We start from the raw sequence: 18,088 nt of genomic DNA, 5'->3' as shown, positions 1-18,088 counted from the left end.
TTCGATTGAGTCGACAGAGGCTGCTCCAATGCACACACAGCGCAGCATAACACATGCAAGGGGCGTGCCATTGACCAAGTATCTCACAGCCTAAGCTAGTGGATTGCAATGTTCGCAAATAAAGTGTAAATGACCGAGAGCTATTCGATCGCCTCATAGTCATCCATTATTATGCAGGATTAATCTGGAAACTTCGTGGCATCGATGCCGCCGCAGAACCACTAACTTCCCGGACCTCCCCTTACAACAACCACGTCGACAACTGGAGATTACCGACTGTACTGGACGGCCAGGTATAGTGCCATCGCTGCCTGCGCTACTGACGACTTACAGAGAAGTCTCTGGCGAAGTGGGGTTGTCAGCCACATTAATAACAGGACCAAATAAATACGCGTATCCGTTATCAACTGCGAGCGGAGCGTGACTCTTCACCACGTCCTCGTCTGACGACCATGTCTTCCCTCATTTTGACATCTCTTCTGGCCGTCTCGTTGGCGGCATCTGGATTTGCCACACCCCTATCGACTCACCCGTATGACATCCCCAGCGAACGGTCGTCGATTGCATTCGCGCCTCTTATGGTCTCTCACCATCCTCATGGATCGGTGAACAACTCGTATATCGTCATGTTCAAGGACGGTATTAGCACTGCTCTCATGCAGAACCATTGGAACTTCTTGCAGGCTGTGCACGTAGAGCACCCGTTGTTGGACGATGTCGACGGTTTGAGCCAAGTATATGATGGACACGTCAAAGGTTACGCTGGCAAGTTCAGCGAGGGTGCCGTCCAGAGGATCAGGCAGATGCCTGAGGTGGATTTCGTGGAGGCAGATCAGATCGTTAGGACCCTAGACATTGACGTGGATGCCCACGTAGACGCGGTGGAGACACAGAAGAGTGCGCCATGGGTGAGTAATTTTGCTGAGTACGTTGTTCGTCCCTCGCTGATGCAGGATGTGCATGTAGGGTCTGGCGAGGATCAGTCATCGCGCCAAGCTCACTTTTGGCACCTTCTCCAAGTACTTGTTCAGCAAGGAAGGCGGTTCAGGCGTCGACGTGTACGTAATTGACACTGGCGTCAACATCAGGCACGTTGAGTTCGAGGGTCGTGCGTATTGGGGCAAGACTATTCCGCAGGGAGACACCGACGAAGATGCCAACGGGCATGGTACTCACTGCTCGGGTACTATTGCTTCCCGGAAGTATGGTGTCGCCAAAGCTGCGAACATTATCGCGGTCAAAGTCCTCGGCAGCAACGGCAGTGGGTCGATGAGCGATGTTGTTGGTGGTGTAGTGTGGGCTGCACAGTCAGCTGCAGCAAAGGCTGTTGCCGCTGCGAAGGAGTTGGCTTTGACCGGTAAGACGAAACACAAAGGTTCTGTTGCCAACATGAGTCTTGGTGGCGGCAAGTCGAGGGCGTTGGATGATACTGTCAACAAAGCTGTTGACCAAGGCATGCACTTCGCCGTTGCAGCGGGTGTGTAGTGTGGTATTCTTCCTCTCACGCACTGTTGACATTCTCTGCAGGTAACGATAACCGCGACGCATGCAACAACTCCCCTGCCGCTGCGGAGAAGGCCGTTACTGTCGGTGCCTCCACTCTCGGCGATGAACGGGCCTACTTCTCTAACTTCGGGCCTTGCGTTGATGTCTTCGCCCCTGGTTAGTACAGACTTCTCAGACGATTCGTCACCACTGACTTTTGCTTCGCCATTCAGGTCTCCAGATTCGCTCCACCTATATTGGCAGCGACACCGCTGAGTCTATCTTGTCTGGAACTTCCATGGCATCTCCGCACACAGCCGGCCTGCTTGCATATCTGCTGTCGATCTACCCGTCGTCGACCTTCGACCCATTCGTTTCCCCTGACCTCGTTCCGCCGTCGCCGCTGTTGCAGGGATTCCCATCCACCTCTTTCTCCAGCATTTATGCGTTGACGCACGCGTCGCTCCCCGGTTGGGTGTCAATTTTCCTCCCGCCTCCACAGTTGGTCGAGGAGGCATTGCTGCCGGTGCCAAAGACGATGACGCCCAAGCAGCTCAAGGTCGCTCTGCTGGCGTTGGCGACTGAGGATGCGCTATCCGTTATCCCTACTGATACGCCTAACCTGTTGATCTTCAACAACGCCACTGCGTGATGCCGCCGCCTGTCGCTATGTAGTCCACGGATTCGCTGTCTCCCACTGTCTTTGCTTTGGTCTCTGTAACCCACCGTTCATGTTTGTATAGCCTTTAGTTACGGATCATCGACGCGATTTGCCATAGCTGTTGCTGTTTAACGGAAGCTCGATAAAGTCAAGGTACAGATTGCAATTACTAGGGGTTGCAGGCTTGCTCGGTTGAAGTCAGCGCTTGGTGATGTCTACTGGATTCTAAGCACACCACATATGAATTGTTAAAAGAGCGCTGAGTACTGAGTAGCGAAACACCAAATTTCGATGAGATGCCCAGCCTGACGCCTTAACCCACTTGGCCCTCCCACCTTGCGTTCAGGTAGAAGGGAGATGCTCAGCAGGGAAATCCACACGGGAATCTGAGCCAACCAGAAAAGCGAAAATGTTTACTGTCGCAATCTTCGCAGCAGATAGCTACGCTGAATGATGATATTTGTAATAATTCTCCATCTGCAAAATAGAGCACAAACGTCGGTGACGGAGGATGGACATACCCAATAATGCAAGTGAACTTTGAGTCTTGATGATGATCACTATGTAGTGAATAACCTGAATTGACATTAACAATGTGTTGCTGCATTCACTAGCATATGCCAATAGTCTCAGCTGCAGGACTTAGTAGTGAATGCATAATGTAAAGAGGAGAACATCCTTCAATAATGATTGACCTAGAGATATCATCACTCGTACCAGTAAAGTATGATGTCATAGCGGACTTAGACCGCGATAGACTCTGGCTTCTTGGTCACCTCGTAGTTGCCTCGTAGGGCACGATGAGCTACTTTACCTTCGACTACATCATTAGTGGCAGAGTGCAGGGCGTCTCTTTCAGAGCCTTTGCGAGACATGCCGCCCACGAATACGGGATCGTAGGATGGGTTCGCAACGACGATGTAAGTCAACATTCGGCCGCAGTGCACCGAGCAACGAACTCACCGGCATTCCTCCGACCTATAGAAAGGCAATGTCATCGGTGTTGCGCAAGGAGAGTATTACGCTCTCCTAGATTTGTACGTCAAATGACCGCGTTGTTCGTAGAATGAAGACGGACTCACTCCCGTCCAGCAGAAGTGCGCTCCACACGGGACCGCGGCATGCAAGGATTAGGCATGTCGAGATATCCAACGAGCGCGCCCTAGAGGTGCTGGAGTACGACGCATTTGAGGTTCGGCAACACTAGCGATACTCGGTTAAAGGGGATGTCTACGTGTTGTGGACGGTGTCAGATGGATGCGAGTAGCAAGCAGTTGTAATCGAACTTGTTCCACAAGATATCCAGAGGCCCAAAGCATTAGATGCTTAAAAGGGCGCGGTTTTGAGCGCCTATGTAACTACGGGCGCTCAGTGCGACTCGCACACTTCAAGTTGTCACTTACACTCTGCCTTTTCTGTACCCTGCGCCCTTCTGTCCTCTGTTCACCTCGGGATGGCTAGCAAGTTGCGCATGTCAATAGGGGATATTCTCCATCGTGGAGTGGTGTACTCGCTAGTAGGCATCAGCATCTGGGGGGTGGCCATGATGGGCTTCGTTCACCGTGACACGCTGCAGAAAGGCAAGGGTAAGCACATATTCGCGTCGTGCACCGTGAGTTGATCTGTGAATCTGTTGAGTAAATGGTCTTCAGAGGTGAGTTTCTTCCTACAAATGCAAGACCTGCTGGGATTAATCTATATACGAACGCACAAGGCTCTGGCGCTCCAAGAAGCGACCGCATCCGCACAGAAAGCACAGCAGGTACACTTTGCCGAAGCCCATTCTCTTACAATATCTCATGGTTATGCATCAATTCTGATAGGACGAAGCGAGTGAGCGGGCGCTCGCAGAAGCAGCGCAATCTGCGTTCCGAGGACAAAATAAGTCCTCATGAGTACGCTGTAGTACGCTGTAGTTCGAAGCGACCCTCCACACCTATACCTCTTGGTTACACTGGTCAGCCACATTCACCTGCGTCCAGGACAGGTATACTTAGACAGCCCTTCAGATGTTTGCGCACACGTCCGTGTCATAGTGGCTATTGTATCAGCACCACCTCTCAGAGTCTGTGCATCACCGTGCGATAAGCTTAATGTTGCCGTCTGTCGCCCCATGGTCCTTTCGACCCTCGGACTTTCCGACTCTGAAACAGTTATGGTGAGAACCAATGCCCTTGGCTCGTAGATACTGCCTGCAGCCAGTGGAAACTACAGTGGTTCACCGTATTGTTCCCCCGTTCGACATTGTGCATACTCTTGGAACCCAAAGCCAAAATTGCCTCTGAGCATCTCCGTCAGCTTCCAATATGCCACGGTCGCTCTGTGTTACTGTATACACTGACCTGAGTGTAGCTTGCAAATTATCTACGGATGGTAGTATTTAAATATCACTCGAACGAAAGACCCAGCACTTGATTTTATCTAGAGTAATTTTTCTGGAGGAGCTGTTCGTGAGATTTCGTACATCCCGGATTCCCCGTCCTGTATTTTAAGCTTGTTTCGTGCTTCAGTTCCAGGAATTGAGAAGTGCTGCCAGAGATGGGGCAAACATTGATTGGCTCGAGCGGAGAGGACGACTTATTTTATTGCTGAAAGTGCGAGTTCACATTACTGGGTTCGTCGAGGCCTGTCATTAGACATGTCCTAAGCCCACTGCAGGGGCGAAGGCGGATATCGTATTGTAAACATTGTAAACAATATTCGAAGTTGCCGGATATGGCAGGAGAGACTTGACTACCAGCCCGTTGTTTGTCAGAGACAAATAGGCTCCTGGAATCGCAAAATGGCCTGCGAACATCCTCGATCACATACACCGTCCGCGTTTCCGCAAACTCCTCCACATCTCCATATTCTTGACCCTGCTCTTCCGGCCTATCTACCGGTCCAAGAATCTTGTCGAACCGTGCTGTTTTTGCAGAGATCACCTAAGTTCGCCTCGTCTCCCACGTGTCGGCAATGCACACAGTCGAGAACGAACATAAATGAGTTTTCGTAACGCTTCCACTAATAGCAGGGCTCCGAAAAAGTCTTCACGGCGTAGGCTTGGTGCCGATGGACACGGGATACCTGGTATTCCAGGTGGCACAGACGCAGAGGATGACCGAGCAGCGCGTATTCAGCAGAGGCAGCATGAGTTGGAGGAAGTGTTGGATCGTCACGACACCTTGGTACGTGAGCTTACTGTGGCTTACTTTTGATCTAATCTGTCCTAGGTCCGTGAAGCTTTTCACCTCGAGAAATTCGGGTCTTTAGTGCGCTACGATCCGAAGGTGCGCAAGTTCGTAATATTTGAGGCGATTTCCCGTTCCTTATCCATGTGTGTTAGGTCGCGAAGGAAGACAATTCTGCTGTTTTTCAGGAGGTATGCTTTTGTTGCTCATAAAAGATTTGTGCATCGCTTGAACGGTTCGCAGTACAAGACTCGGTTTGACCTCTTAGAACAATCCGCAGAAGCAGGTCCCTCTCGCCGTACTACGCGACGGGCGCACACAGAGCGTGTACAGCTTCTCAAGGGACCAGTTCCTGGTCCTTCTACCGCTTCGCAAGGCAGGCAGCTAAGAAAGGCGGAGACGTTGAAACAGCCCGACAACATCTCTGTCTGGCCAGCACTATCTGCAGTCAAGGGCAAGGGCAAACAAAATGCTGATATTGATGGACTGGTAACCACTGTGCATTCAGAACGTGCCCGAAGGGGCAACGGGAAGGGGAAGTCATCCGATCAATTCGCTCATAGCATGCCGGAGCTGCGTTCACAAGAATCATCTCAGACGATTTCTGGTAGACGATCTCTCAAACGTAGAGCGGATGACATCGTTTCCAGTGCTGCAAATGGACATCCTCGTCCACCCCTGGGGAAGAAACGGAAAGTCATTCCATCTATATCTTCCTCGAGCGCTGTGGATCTGTATCTGCCAGCTGAAACAGTTGACGACTTGGAGCAGCCCGATAGAATAACCGACAATGGCAAGCTTTTCATGCCTCCAAGTGAACCATTGCCTACTGTACGTTCCAAACGTTCGTTTGGACGGGAACGTCATGCGCAAGCGACCAAACAGATTTTATCTTCTCCAAACCTCCCCACTGCTGTCATTTCATCTCACCCTCCTTGGCCAGTAAAACTTGCGTTACCACGCATCAAGTTGATTGTACGGCGCCCACCACCATCATTGTCATCCCCTCGTCAGCGGCCTTCACCACCTCAGTACGGGGAGTCCCTCACATCGTTGTTATCCTCTTACTCAATGTGGGACAACAAAGACATCGAGTTGGACAAACTGGAGCGGATGGCACAGAACGACGCTGCGATATGGGGTCGAATAGACGCACTCCGGCGCCATGGCAGGTTACTTCTTCCCGCCGAGGACGTGGATTTTTATTTTTCGTCTGGTAGTCAACCCAAGCCTTCTGGTGGCGCTGGCACTCCAAATAAGCCTACTGGTTTTGGTGACATCTGGGCGCGCGTGATCGAAGCTGTGGTAGAACGATATCGTTCATCCCCGGTAATTGGCCCGCAGGTTGCTTCTCAAGTGGCCAGCAAGATTCGAGGGTATTGGGACGGGCAAGCTGTGAAAGAGGACAAGGTCAAGCTACAGGAGGAGAAACGTCTCAGGGCTCTGGCCAAGGCTACTATCAAATTGGTTGTCGCAGAGTGGAAGAAAGCTGTGCACGTAAGTCTGACTCTTCTATTGTACCTCTCTTTTCATCTAATGGATTTCTGTAGCATGTTAGAGAGGAAGAACGACATCAGCTTGAAGCCGAAGAGAAGAAACGCGGCGATCAACATCTCAGTGCCCTAGTTGACCAGTCTGGTTCAATACTCAAGGCACAACATCTCGACTTAAGCAAGGCAGTCTCTCGCAGTCGTTCCAGCAGTGTATCAGGTGCTTTTGGACACCCAGCTTCTCCTGAGCCGCAGCCGAGCGACTCTGTTTCTAAAACAGACGAGGATGAGAGTGCTCAAGACGAATCGGATGATAGTGAAGACGATGATGGTATTGGCTTGAGTTATCTTGTCCAAGATGCCCAGGACGCTCCTCCCATCGGCAAGTCAGTGACGAGCAGTCGGTCCCCATCTCCTGTGCCGACGATAGGACAAGAGGAAGCCGACATGCGAAGCGAGGGGGCTGCCAGCAGTCAGGGTGCTCTTGGGACTAGTCGAACGGCTTCACCGAGTTTGTCATTTGGTCACATCGAAGACGACGCATCCGCAAACATGCAGGTTACCGAATCAAACACCGAAGACATGTCCGAGCGTTCGATGTCGGCAATGCTGTCCTCATATCGAAGATCTCCCAGCCCACAGCCCTTTCCTAGCGTTGTTCCACCGTTTGGCATGTTCGAAGATATCTCTGATATAGCTTTTCCGGGGCATCATCCGGACAGTGCTCTTGCTACGATGCAGTTACCTTCCAAGTCGCCTGCGCCGTCGATTGTCTTCACGATTCAGGACGAGTCCATCAAAGAAGCACTGCCCGTATGCCAAGATGCCGAAAACCCTACGTCTCCCGATGTGGAGTCCACGCCGACCCATCTGGACGAGGCGTCTCGCTCCTCAACAGTGCAGCCCGAAGAAGGGACTGAGCTTTACAACAAGAATCCTCGGTTTTCTGTACAGTCTGATGTTGCAATGGAGACCCAGGTAGATGCTGAGGACCACGACGAGCATGCGGCGCATGAAGACAATGCTGCCGAGGACATGGAAGAGGACGTGTCAATTCCTTTTTATCTTCGACCGTTCGCCGTTACGCCTGTCGAGTGGGACACACAGTCAAAGATCAAAGCGCCATTCCTTCTTCGTGGAACCTTGCGGCCATATCAGCAAGCTGGTCTTGAATGGCTGGCCAGTTTGCATACTAATAATCTGAATGGTATCTTGGCTGACGAGATGGGTCTAGGGTATGTTGGTTGAGAATGTTCATTTGTTGGGTGCTGACGTATCACTGTTTAGAAAGACTATTCAAACCATTGCGCTGTTGGCGCATCTTGCTTGTGATCGCGGCATATGGGGACCTCACTTAATCATTGTTCCTACCAGCGTGCTATTAAATTGGGAGATGGAGTTTAAGAAGTTCTTACCCGGCTTCAAGATTCTGAGCTACCACGGGAACACCAAACGTCGGAAGGAACTGCGACAGGGGTGGAATAACAAATACCACTTCAATGTTTGCGTTACATCATACACCCTTGCCAGTCGAGACGCCCATGTCTTCAAACGGAAGCACTGGTACTACATGATCCTTGATGAAGCTCATATGATCAAGAATTTCAAGTCCCAGCGATGGAACACGCTGCTGATGTTCCGCTCTTTTCGTCGCCTGCTGCTGACTGGTACTCCCCTTCAGAATAACCTCACCGAGTTGTGGGCTTTGCTTCAGTTCCTGATGGCAGGCACTCACTTTGCTAATTTGAAAGAGTTTGGCGAATGGTTTTCCAGTACGTCTTCGACCTTGTTGTGGTACAGCACGGGGACCTATCTTCTCGCTCTTTAGATCCTTTGGAGAGGGCGATCGAAATGGGGAACGTTAACGAAGAGACTCAGCAACGCGTCTCGAAACTGCATACTGTGCTTCGGCCTTATCTGCTTCGACGACTGAAGCGCGACGTGGAGAAAGAGCTACCCAGCAAGTTTGAACATCTTGTCATGTGTCCGTTATCCAAGCGCCAGCGGTTTCTTTACGACGAGTTTATGGCTCGCGCAGATACAAGACACGATCTACAATCCGGCGTGTATCAGAAAATAGCCAACATCCTGATGCAGCTGAGGAAGGTTGTAAATCATCCGGATCTCTTCGAAGTTCGTCCAATCTTGACGTCATTTGCGATGGAGCGATCTGCCATCGCGGATTTCGAAATCAAGGCACTTTTTGTTCGTCGCGAATTGCTCAAGTCCAGCGACGAAGATCGAGTGAACCTCGATGTTCTGGGATTGCAATTCGTTGACAATCAGAACACCTCTCTCTTGGCGGCTGTTGAAACTCGCCGCCTGGATGGTACACCTCACCTACCAATGATTACAGAATTGCCAGGAGAACCACCTCCTTATGATACACGTACCAGCGCAGGTTACAAACGGTATCGTACGTATCAACTGCGCGCTGCCAATATTGCCAGGTGGAGTCATATTGGTTATCTCAATCTCCTCCGCTGTCAGCGTATGCCGATTTACAGTCAAGAACTGGTGAGGTGTGTGAAGCCCCTTCACGAGTCCTTGCCACCGTTGGCAGTAACTGTGACACCGTACTTGAATACCGTCGACCGGATTCACTCCGCTATCAAGTCATATGCTTCCCGGGCGGATGAGATGGCTGGTATCATTGACAGGTTCGCGTTCGCCACCCCTGCGGTTGTCGCGCGGGATCTTCCGGCTATTGCCCTCTCTGGACTCGAGGGGCCTCTTCTGCGTACTTTGCAAGATATGAATTTCGACGTTGTTCTCCACCGGGCTGCCGTGAAGCTTCAGATTGCTTTCCCCGATCCTTCCCTACTACAATACGACTGCGGTAAGCTACAGGAACTTGCGCAACTGCTACGGGAACGCAAGGCTGGCGGTCACCGAATCCTCATCTTCACACAAATGACCAGAATTCTTGACATCTTGGAGACCTTCCTCAATCTGCATGGCTATCTGTACTTGCGCCTCGATGGCGCAACGAAAATCGAGGACAGGCAGTACATAACGGAACGTTTCAACTCGGATCAAAGAGTCTTCTGTTTTATATCCTCCTCGCGATCTGGTGGTGTTGGAATCAAGTACGTGTTTTCATATACCCATTGACCGACAGCTTTGTTCACTCTGCCCTTGCATTTAAAGCCTTACAGGTGCAGATACTGTCATCTTCTATGACAGCGATTTCAATCCCCAGATGGATCGTCAATGTGAAGACAGGTAAGTATCTTGTAATTATTTTATTCTGCTTCCTCCGATAAGTTGTCTGCTAGGGCGCATCGGATTGGACAGATCCGCGATGTCCACATCTACCGGTTTGTCTCTCGCCATACAGTCGAGGAAGCGCTCCTCCGCAAAGCGAACCAGAAGCGCTCCCTAGACGATCTGGTCATCCAGAAGGGCGAATTTGACTGGCGCTCACTGTTCTCGGATGAAGTGGCGCTTACGAAGGCGTTGGGTGACGTCGAGGACACTGAGGACGCACATGCTGCAGCCGTTGCTGCCAGGGAAGCATTTGCACTGGAAGGAGCGGACGAGGCAGACTTCGAAGATGGCGGTACAGCGAACAGAGCTATCGAGACGGCGGAAACGGAGGCAGAGACTGCTGAGACCCAACAAGCAGATGATACTGTCGTGCTTGAGGATGATGAGGATGCACAGGCTGTGGAAGAGGAAGTCGAGGAGGAAGGGGGCACTGTCGTCGAGTATATGGTTGCTTTCGTCCGTGCTGATATGGAGTACTTCCGTGATCTATGATATGCTTTTGTATGCCGTATGATAATGTTCTGTTGTATTCGATACATGGGTACTGATTAGTGTTTATGTTATTGGACGACACTGACCTGCGCTAAGAGAATCAGGGAGGAAACGAGCATGGCGGTGAAGGCTATGGGTAGGTTAATAATCAAGAACTGCATAGCGCGAACATGAATGCCTTTCTGTCGCAAAATCCTACGCCATAATAAGCCAGCCAAAGAGGCAGAGAATGTCAGTGTGAATGCACCATAATTAGAGCCAAATGCAAGTGCGTATATGGCGCCGTCTCGAGTGCGAGTGTCGATGATATTACTCGAGTTCGAGATCCAGAGCTGGATGACACGCGCGAGAAGAATTGTCGCACCGATGTTAGTACCGCAGACCTATACAGCAAAGAACGATGTCAAACGACCGAGTTGAAGAAATGTCAGTTCAGAGGAATAAAAACGCACATTGCAAGCTATGCATGCCAGAAACCCCATCCCGCCGATAGCCCCAAGCACACCAGTCTTGTCGATCCATGCAGCCCACCACCTGGCGAGAACCTCCACCCAGCCTTTAGTGGCGAGTGCTTGTACAAGAATGAACATTAAGAAGGCGAAAGGGAGTAAGGCAAGGGGAAGACGCTCTACGATGGTGGTGACCGTACGGAACGTGACTGAGACGACGCCGAAATAACGGGTCAGCCAAGACAGCAGGGTTTCAGGAGGTGCTGTGAACAGAGACGACTGGTGCCCTCGTGACGGTATTTGGTGCAGCTCAATCTCCGATTCATGAGCTGCACGATTCACGGGCGGTTGAGACGTTGGTCGAGATTGAAGTTTCTCGAGAGATAATCGTCGGTGCCGGGTCCAATCGTGGTGGAGATCCCGCGATAACATCATCACCGCAGGAGGGACAGTCACTTCCCACACAGGGATGCCTATGGCGCTCGTGCCCACAAGCACACCAAGTGTGATTAAGACCAAGATGCTCCCAAAAACGGCACCCTTTTGGTCAACGAGGGTCACGCCAGTGTCAATGTCCTCGAATATCACGTCGATGGAGCGAGGGATCAAATCAGGTGAGCGAAATAGGCCCACGACCAGAACAGGATAAACGAAGACGGCAGCGGCAAGAAAGGGTAGGATGCAGTGCGCAGTGTACGTTAAGAACGTCAGGGAGAATGCGCCCGACAAGACCAGATTGGTAGGGTTTGAGGAAACTAGTACTACCGATGCTGCAATGGCAGGGTCTCAGGACATTCGATTATTATTCTGGGTGGCACTCTTACCCATGTTAGCAGCAGCAAACTGAGCAAATATCCAAGCAGTGGGGGGCGTAATCCTGAAAGCATTCACATGAGACCTGTGAGATGGATTCATGCGTAGACGTACTCACCCAGATATTCTCGTCAAGTATGCCAAAAAAGCAGTGCCAGACAAAATCACGGGATCCTATGAGAATGTTAACGCTGAGCAAATTCCGCAGAAGAGTGCACGAATACCCACATTACCGACAAATACACCACAGACTAGGAAGAAGCAGTAGAGATACAGGTATAGCTTACGGCCAGATGAGCCACCTTTCCGGACTACCCAGAGAGCAAGAAATCGGAACAATCCTGTAGCATCCAAAGAGATTGACAGGTATGCCTAAAAGGATATATTTCTGGGACGTTCCCTCATGTCGAGGTTTCTAACGAGATTTACCAGCGATATGAACAGAGCCATTATGTTCAGAGGTTTTACGCCATTGGCACCAACTATTCCTTCACGTATGACGGTTCCATCGATTGCGCCTGTCATTAGTAACAGAAGAACTGAGAATAAGGGGACCGTGATATAGTTGAGATGCGCATATATTCTCCTCAGAGGGCGGGAAGACGTAGGTAAAATTCGGAATACTGCCAAGACGTTCAAAATGCCCCGGTGGATGGTCTGTGGTATCGGAACACGAATAGGGAAGACCACAGCAATGTCTTGAACCACATAGAAAGTATATAGACTTCAGGAAGCAGAATGAAATATCCGGCTCGGACTGGACTGACTGGAGATCACAAATAAGACCAAGACCAGGACAGCGGGCCAGCTTCCAACGCCAGAATTTGAGGAGACCATCTCACTATGTCCTGAGGTAATCCTGAAGTAATCTGGCTGAGAAAAGATAGAAGTGCATGCTCAAGTCAGTGCGATGATAATTTCGAGGAACTGACTACCGCGGGACCCCTGACAGTACTAGTGGCGGGAGACCGACAAGACGGCGAATTTGTTGCCACCGACATGGAGAACAATGGCACGGCCAACAAAGTCGCGTACACGTCTTCCTCTACTCACATCCCCCCTCTGATCCCCCCTCACTGCTTGCTGCTTAGGCTGACCAAATGTTTAAGAAAGTAGCCGACAAGCTGGGACACCTCGGTCCTAACAAGCAGTCCATGCATGCTTCGACGTCTTCATCGGTCTCGTCGATGCCGTCTGTCTCAACTATGTCTCATGAATACCGCTCGTCGATCTCTACGGGGATGACCTCCGTGAGCGGTCGAAGCAAGCGGCCGGAGAAGATAGAGATCGAAGAGAACATTGGGATGGTCGGTCATCCACTCCTTCCACCGCGAAGACCAAAGGGATCCTACCGGCTATCCGACTTCATAATTCAGCGGACTCTTGGAACGGGAAGCTTCGGGCGGGTGCATCTTGGTTTGTTCTCTTGCGCCATGTGTCCACCTTGATCTCCCTTCTGAGTGCATGCGCAGTACGAAGCAAGCACAATCTACGCTTCTATGCGATCAAGGTGCTCAGCAAGGAGCGGATCGTGCGCATGAAGCAGATCTCGCACACGCGCAATGAGCAGATGATGCTGCAAGCGGTGCAGCATCCCTTCATCGTAAACCTCTGGGGCACGTTCCAAGACTCGGCGAATCTCTACATGGTCATGGACTTCGTCCCTGGTGGGGAGCTTTTCACTCTTCTGCGAAGATCAAACGTAAGGACTGCAGGAGTTGCGTGCTGTAGAGCAGCGACTAACATGCTCACTCGCTACGCAGCGGTTCCCAGACCCAGTCGCCAAATTTTACTCCGCCGAGGTCGCGCTCGCCCTCAACTACCTCCATTCGCTCGACATCATCTACCGCGACCTCAAGCCGGAGAACATCCTCCTGAACTTCGACGGCCATGTCAAAATTGCAGATTTTGGTTTCGCGAAGTACTGCAACACCACCGTGTGGACGTTATGCGGCACACCGGACTACCTCGCGCCAGAGGTACGCGAATTCAATTTTGCGATCTCGTTGTAGTGGCTTGGCCTTAGACCGTGTAGATCATCGGGAACGCGAGGTACAACAAGAGCGTCGACTGGTACGCACTCGGCGTACTCATCTTCGAGATGCTGGCGGGCGTCCCACCATACCACGAGCCGGACACTAGCGCGGTCGTGCTCTACGAGAAGATCACCCAGGGCCCCTCGTGCATCAAGTGGCCAGCATTCCACCCGAACGCGACTGACATCATTCTCAAATTCATGGAGAGCGACCCCTCAAAACGCTTTGGCAACCTGCGGCACGGCGCCGGCGACGTGTTCGCGCACCCGTGGTTCCGGGAGGTCGACTGGGACAAGCTGCGGAATCGCGAGATCACCGCGCCGTACTTGCCCAAGATCAGCGGTGACGGCGATGCGAGCGCGTACGTCGTTGTCCGTCGTCCGAGACTGCTCTGTGGGTGATTTTGATTTCTGCCTGGACAGGTTCGAAACATACCCGGAGGGGAACACGGCGGCGCAGTATGGCGCGTTCACCGAGGACCTATACGGTGACCTGTTCCCCGAGTTCGAGTATGCGAGTTCATGACCACGATGATGATGACCACATACCCCATAGTATTTATATCCATATTGTGTGTACTATACTCCGCAACGGACTAGGTCTGTAGGATTGATTGTCACAACGTTATTTCTTGTACTCATCACGCATATATCCGTGTCATGGCATGCATTTGATGACGTACCGTCCGCAGCGGAAGTCAGACAACACGCTGGCGAATTTGACTGGCTCGGTGAGATATACAAAACCATATGCAGACAGCTTCCGTCTAGAATGTCCGTGTCCTATATATGCAGTACAGATCCTACAGAAGCGGCACACGCAGAGCCTCCGCCGCGCGCCCCGAAACTCACTCGCTATACACTTTCTCCTCCGAGGAGCCCTGCATCGTCTCCATCGCCCTGCGCACGCGCTCGTACACCGCGAAGACGATCGCCTGGCCGGGCGCGACGCGCAGCACGCGCGGGGTGATGCCCTTGTAGAACGAGCTGACGCCCTCCTGCCGCCACATGTCTCGCGCGATCGCGGCGATGCGCTGGAACGCGGAGACGCCGGGTGGCGCGGTGGCCTTCTGCAGACCTAGAACGGAAAACGCGCAAACGTGTAAGAAGAAATAGAACGCGCGGACCGGAAGACACGTACGGGTCTTGATAGTGTCAATCGGCGCGTTGGAGAAGGGACCCATCGCTCCGGAAATGAGGCCGATGAACATGTGCTGGTACGAAGGCAGATCGGTCAGTTCAGGCTGTAACCGGTGCGCAAGCTTCTTCAGCTCCTGGTATGCGGTAAAATTGGCGCCTAAGGCGAAACAATTCAGAGACGATCAGAGCAAGCGACACGAAACATACCCTGGTTGGTCGCCTGCCGTAGAGCAGTCAGGGTGACCCCCCGGTACAGGGCGCCAAACCCCTCCTCGCGCACGATCTGGTATACAGCATGTCCGGCATTGCGGTATTGTGGGACCTCGAGCGGGTCAGCGAGGGAGTGCTGCTGCGCCTGCAGCCGGATCTTGACGACCTCCATGGGGGTGACGACCATCACCGCTTCCGTGCATCCCGCTCCGAGCCCCGCTGCATCACGATGTCAAAATACCAAAATTGACCCGCACGCGGGGGAAAGACGCACCGAGGAAGATGTTTCCGACACTCGTCTTGCCCGTCTTCTTGTCCGCCAGCTGCTCCTTGTACGTCTCGAAGCTCGCGAAACGGATGGCCATCTTCGGGACGATGCCGGAGAGGACAGCGCCGAGACCCTTGTAGAGGGCGAGCGGGGTTTCTCTCCGTATGATCATGCCGCCGGTAGCCAGGAAGCCGCGCGGTTTTGTCTGGGTAGCGGGATGTAAACATGGCGGGTGACACCGAGTGCGGGGGAGGTAGACGTACTCCAGGGGCTCTGCCCGACCGCGAGAGCTGCATGCGGACCTTGATGGTGTCGAGAGGCTGACAACATAGCTGCGAGAACAGTGAACGGTTTGTTAATCGTTCCGACGCCGACACTTACTGCCTCCATCGCACCAGCGAGACCTCCGGCGGTCAACTGGATCGCAAACGAGGGTTTCTTGCCATCGGCCGAGCGCGACATGGCCAGTGCAGGGAGCGAGGAGAAACTACGGTCGACACCGGTCAGCACGTCGCAACAAAAAAGGGGCCGCTGGTGCTCACAAAAAAATTAAAAGCGGGAATTGGTATAGGGAAGGGGACGACGGAAGCTAAGACATTACACTCGAGCGGGCGCGGGTGGCTTTTGAGTGTGACTGCTTGGTGGAGGCGGGGTGGGCATGTGAATTAGTCTGGGCTGGCGGAGGTACCCCAGACATGGCCAGGCCATCCCCGCATTCCCGAGCCCCGTCGGCCGCTCCCCTTCCGTTCCGTCGATGTTCTTCGCACAGCCTGCACTCGTCCGGTCTTTCCGAACCATGCATTGGAATGACTGTAGCTTGATGACGGTCTAAGATGGTACATACCAAGGGAGAAAGAGCGTGGAGCGTGGCGGATGCAAGATGGACAGCAGAGGCGCTCGGGAAGCACTCCTCCAGTATACAGACAACAGTGCGGGGTAACTACATATGTGTGGCGTGCGGAGATAGTACAACATCTACTGAATATACCCAACGAGCGACGACGAGAGCTACTAACTAGCGAGGGATCCGGGGAGGTACAAATAAGCAACGGGGGAGGTAGAGATATAATCGAGTCCTGCAAGTTTATAGCAGATCCGCGCTGCGGGCGCTACGCATCATCATCATCGAGACAAACCGGAACGCAGCCTGAGGCCAGCCAGCCCCCGCATCACAGCGGTCTTCAGCGTGCCCCCCTCCGCTCGCCGCTCCTCGGGCCATGTGGGGAAGAAGTGCACCGAGTCATTCGGATCGGAAGCAGGGCTGGAGAGAAGGAACGCCATCTCCGGGTCGCAGAAAGCCGGTCCCGCCAGGATCGCCTCGCTCATCGACTGCGACAGCGGCAGCGGCGCCTTGCCAAGCGCGATCACGATCAGCCACGCAGCCACTAGTGCGCACGCTGCAGCCACTCACAAAGGTGACGCGCCTGCGCTCTTCGGCGCACTTTGCGAACGCGAACGCGGACCTCCTCCACCGCAGCGCGGTGGACAGGTCGACTTCTGTTGGCGTGGTGATCTCAGAGTCGGAGTCGCTCGCGGTGTCCGATCCGTGACCCGAGTCGCTCCGGAGCCCGCGCAACGCTGTCGAGTCCTTCGCGCACTCGTCGCCGTCGCACGTCGTAGTACACTGCGCATAGCACAGATCAGCGAACGCATCGACCGGTGAAACCAGCACGTCGTCGTCGAGCTCGTATAGCCACGAGACGTCGAACGCCAACGAGACCAGCGATAGAATGTGATCCAAACGCAAACGGTCTTTGAGGTCGGGTGGCGATAGGTCCAGCAGGGTGTCATCGTCCCCATCATCGTCCCACGGCATCATGCTCGTGGGGGAGTTGCCGGGGACATCGGCAATTTTACTCGTAGAGGGATAGGAGTGAGGATAGGATGTGGATACGGAACTATCTAACGTTGAGTCTTGTGTGGAGGTCATGGTACTAGATCGTTAGCTGAGCAGGGCTGCTGAGCCCATGCAACATCAGGTCTGCGCTTCCTATCTCACGGAGAAGACAAAGACTCACAATCCGTATGATCGAGAGTGATGTTGAGTAACCGTGGGCTGGAAGAAACGGAATGGACGTCTGACTACTATTCTGATCAGACACGATACCCAGGAGTGAGCTTCAAGCGTGCATTCTGCTATCGCTGGAAGCACTCACCTAGAGGACAATCAGGGAGTTACAACGGATAAGGGCACTGCCCAAAGTTCGGGGCTGGTGTGAGCACGGCACAATCAGACATAGAGCGGGCCCGAATCCTCAGGTATTTATCTGTGGATGCTAGCACGGCACCACGACTGTGCTAATTGTGAGACGCTAACCAAGGCCAATTGTGAACGCCCGAAGAGGATAAGCGCGGAAGCGGTCCGTAGTCACGCCCACGCGTCAAAGTCACATGATTCTGCTCAGACGCGTCGCACGCGTATGAGATCCAGCGTCAGAGATCAGAGAAGAATGCCATTGAACAAGAACAAACAAAATGCGAGGTAAGACGATCGATGTAACGAGAATGCAGGATAAGCGACGATGCGAGCGACAGCAATGGACAGACAGACGAGCAAGCGAGATGTGACGAGGGGAGATACAGGCTGAGTGAGGTGACATGGGAG

The 18,088-nt window shown here is 52.7% G+C and overlaps 5 protein-coding genes across 5 annotated transcripts; 3 read left to right on the top strand and 2 right to left on the bottom strand.

The window, feature by feature from the left end:
* Positions 1-452: 452 nt before the first annotated feature.
* SCP_0305750 (Subtilisin-like protease) lies at positions 453-2,137 on the top strand (the record flags this gene model as incomplete). Its single annotated transcript, XM_027755967.1, has 4 exons — positions 453-908; positions 967-1,477; positions 1,528-1,662; positions 1,719-2,137. The coding sequence occupies 4 exons, from the start codon at positions 453-455 to the stop codon at positions 2,135-2,137; spliced, it is 1,521 nt and encodes a 506-aa protein (XP_027611768.1).
* Positions 2,138-5,127: 2,990 nt separating this feature from the next.
* On the top strand, positions 5,128-10,568 carry SCP_0305740 (hypothetical protein; the record flags this gene model as incomplete). Its single annotated transcript, XM_027755966.1, has 9 exons — positions 5,128-5,313; positions 5,359-5,415; positions 5,472-5,507; positions 5,560-6,813; positions 6,867-8,041; positions 8,094-8,578; positions 8,635-9,895; positions 9,957-10,031; positions 10,085-10,568. The coding sequence occupies 9 exons, from the start codon at positions 5,128-5,130 to the stop codon at positions 10,566-10,568; spliced, it is 5,013 nt and encodes a 1,670-aa protein (XP_027611767.1).
* Positions 10,569-10,716: 148 nt separating this feature from the next.
* SCP_0305730 (hypothetical protein) lies at positions 10,717-12,355 on the bottom strand (the record flags this gene model as incomplete). The annotated part of the gene is made up of 7 exons (XM_027755965.1): positions 10,717-10,763; positions 10,816-10,951; positions 11,021-11,787; positions 11,842-11,894; positions 11,949-12,004; positions 12,059-12,202; positions 12,260-12,355. The coding sequence occupies 7 exons, from the start codon at positions 12,353-12,355 to the stop codon at positions 10,717-10,719; spliced, it is 1,299 nt and encodes a 432-aa protein (XP_027611766.1).
* A 575-nt stretch (positions 12,356-12,930) lies between these two features.
* Positions 12,931-14,391, top strand: SCP_0305720 (cAMP-dependent protein kinase type 2; the record flags this gene model as incomplete). The annotated part of the gene is made up of 5 exons (XM_027755964.1): positions 12,931-13,246; positions 13,303-13,532; positions 13,594-13,809; positions 13,866-14,227; positions 14,289-14,391. 5 exons carry the CDS (start codon positions 12,931-12,933, stop codon positions 14,389-14,391), a joined length of 1,227 nt encoding a protein of 408 aa, XP_027611765.1.
* Positions 14,392-14,713: 322 nt separating this feature from the next.
* SCP_0305710 (Succinate/fumarate mitochondrial transporter) lies at positions 14,714-17,413 on the bottom strand (the record flags this gene model as incomplete). The annotated part of the gene is made up of 10 exons (XM_027755963.1): positions 14,714-14,943; positions 15,007-15,162; positions 15,213-15,434; positions 15,490-15,688; positions 15,747-15,815; positions 15,865-15,970; positions 16,026-16,072; positions 16,500-16,592; positions 16,657-16,833; positions 16,895-17,413. 10 exons carry the CDS (start codon positions 17,411-17,413, stop codon positions 14,714-14,716), a joined length of 1,818 nt encoding a protein of 605 aa, XP_027611764.1.
* Between the last annotated feature and the right edge of the window lie 675 nt (positions 17,414-18,088).

Source organism: Sparassis crispa, assembly GCF_003851025.1.
Source record: "Sparassis crispa DNA, contig_000002F, whole genome shotgun sequence".
Taxonomy (NCBI): domain Eukaryota; kingdom Fungi; phylum Basidiomycota; class Agaricomycetes; order Polyporales; family Sparassidaceae; genus Sparassis; species Sparassis crispa.
This window is presented reverse-complemented; position numbering and strand designations above follow the sequence as displayed.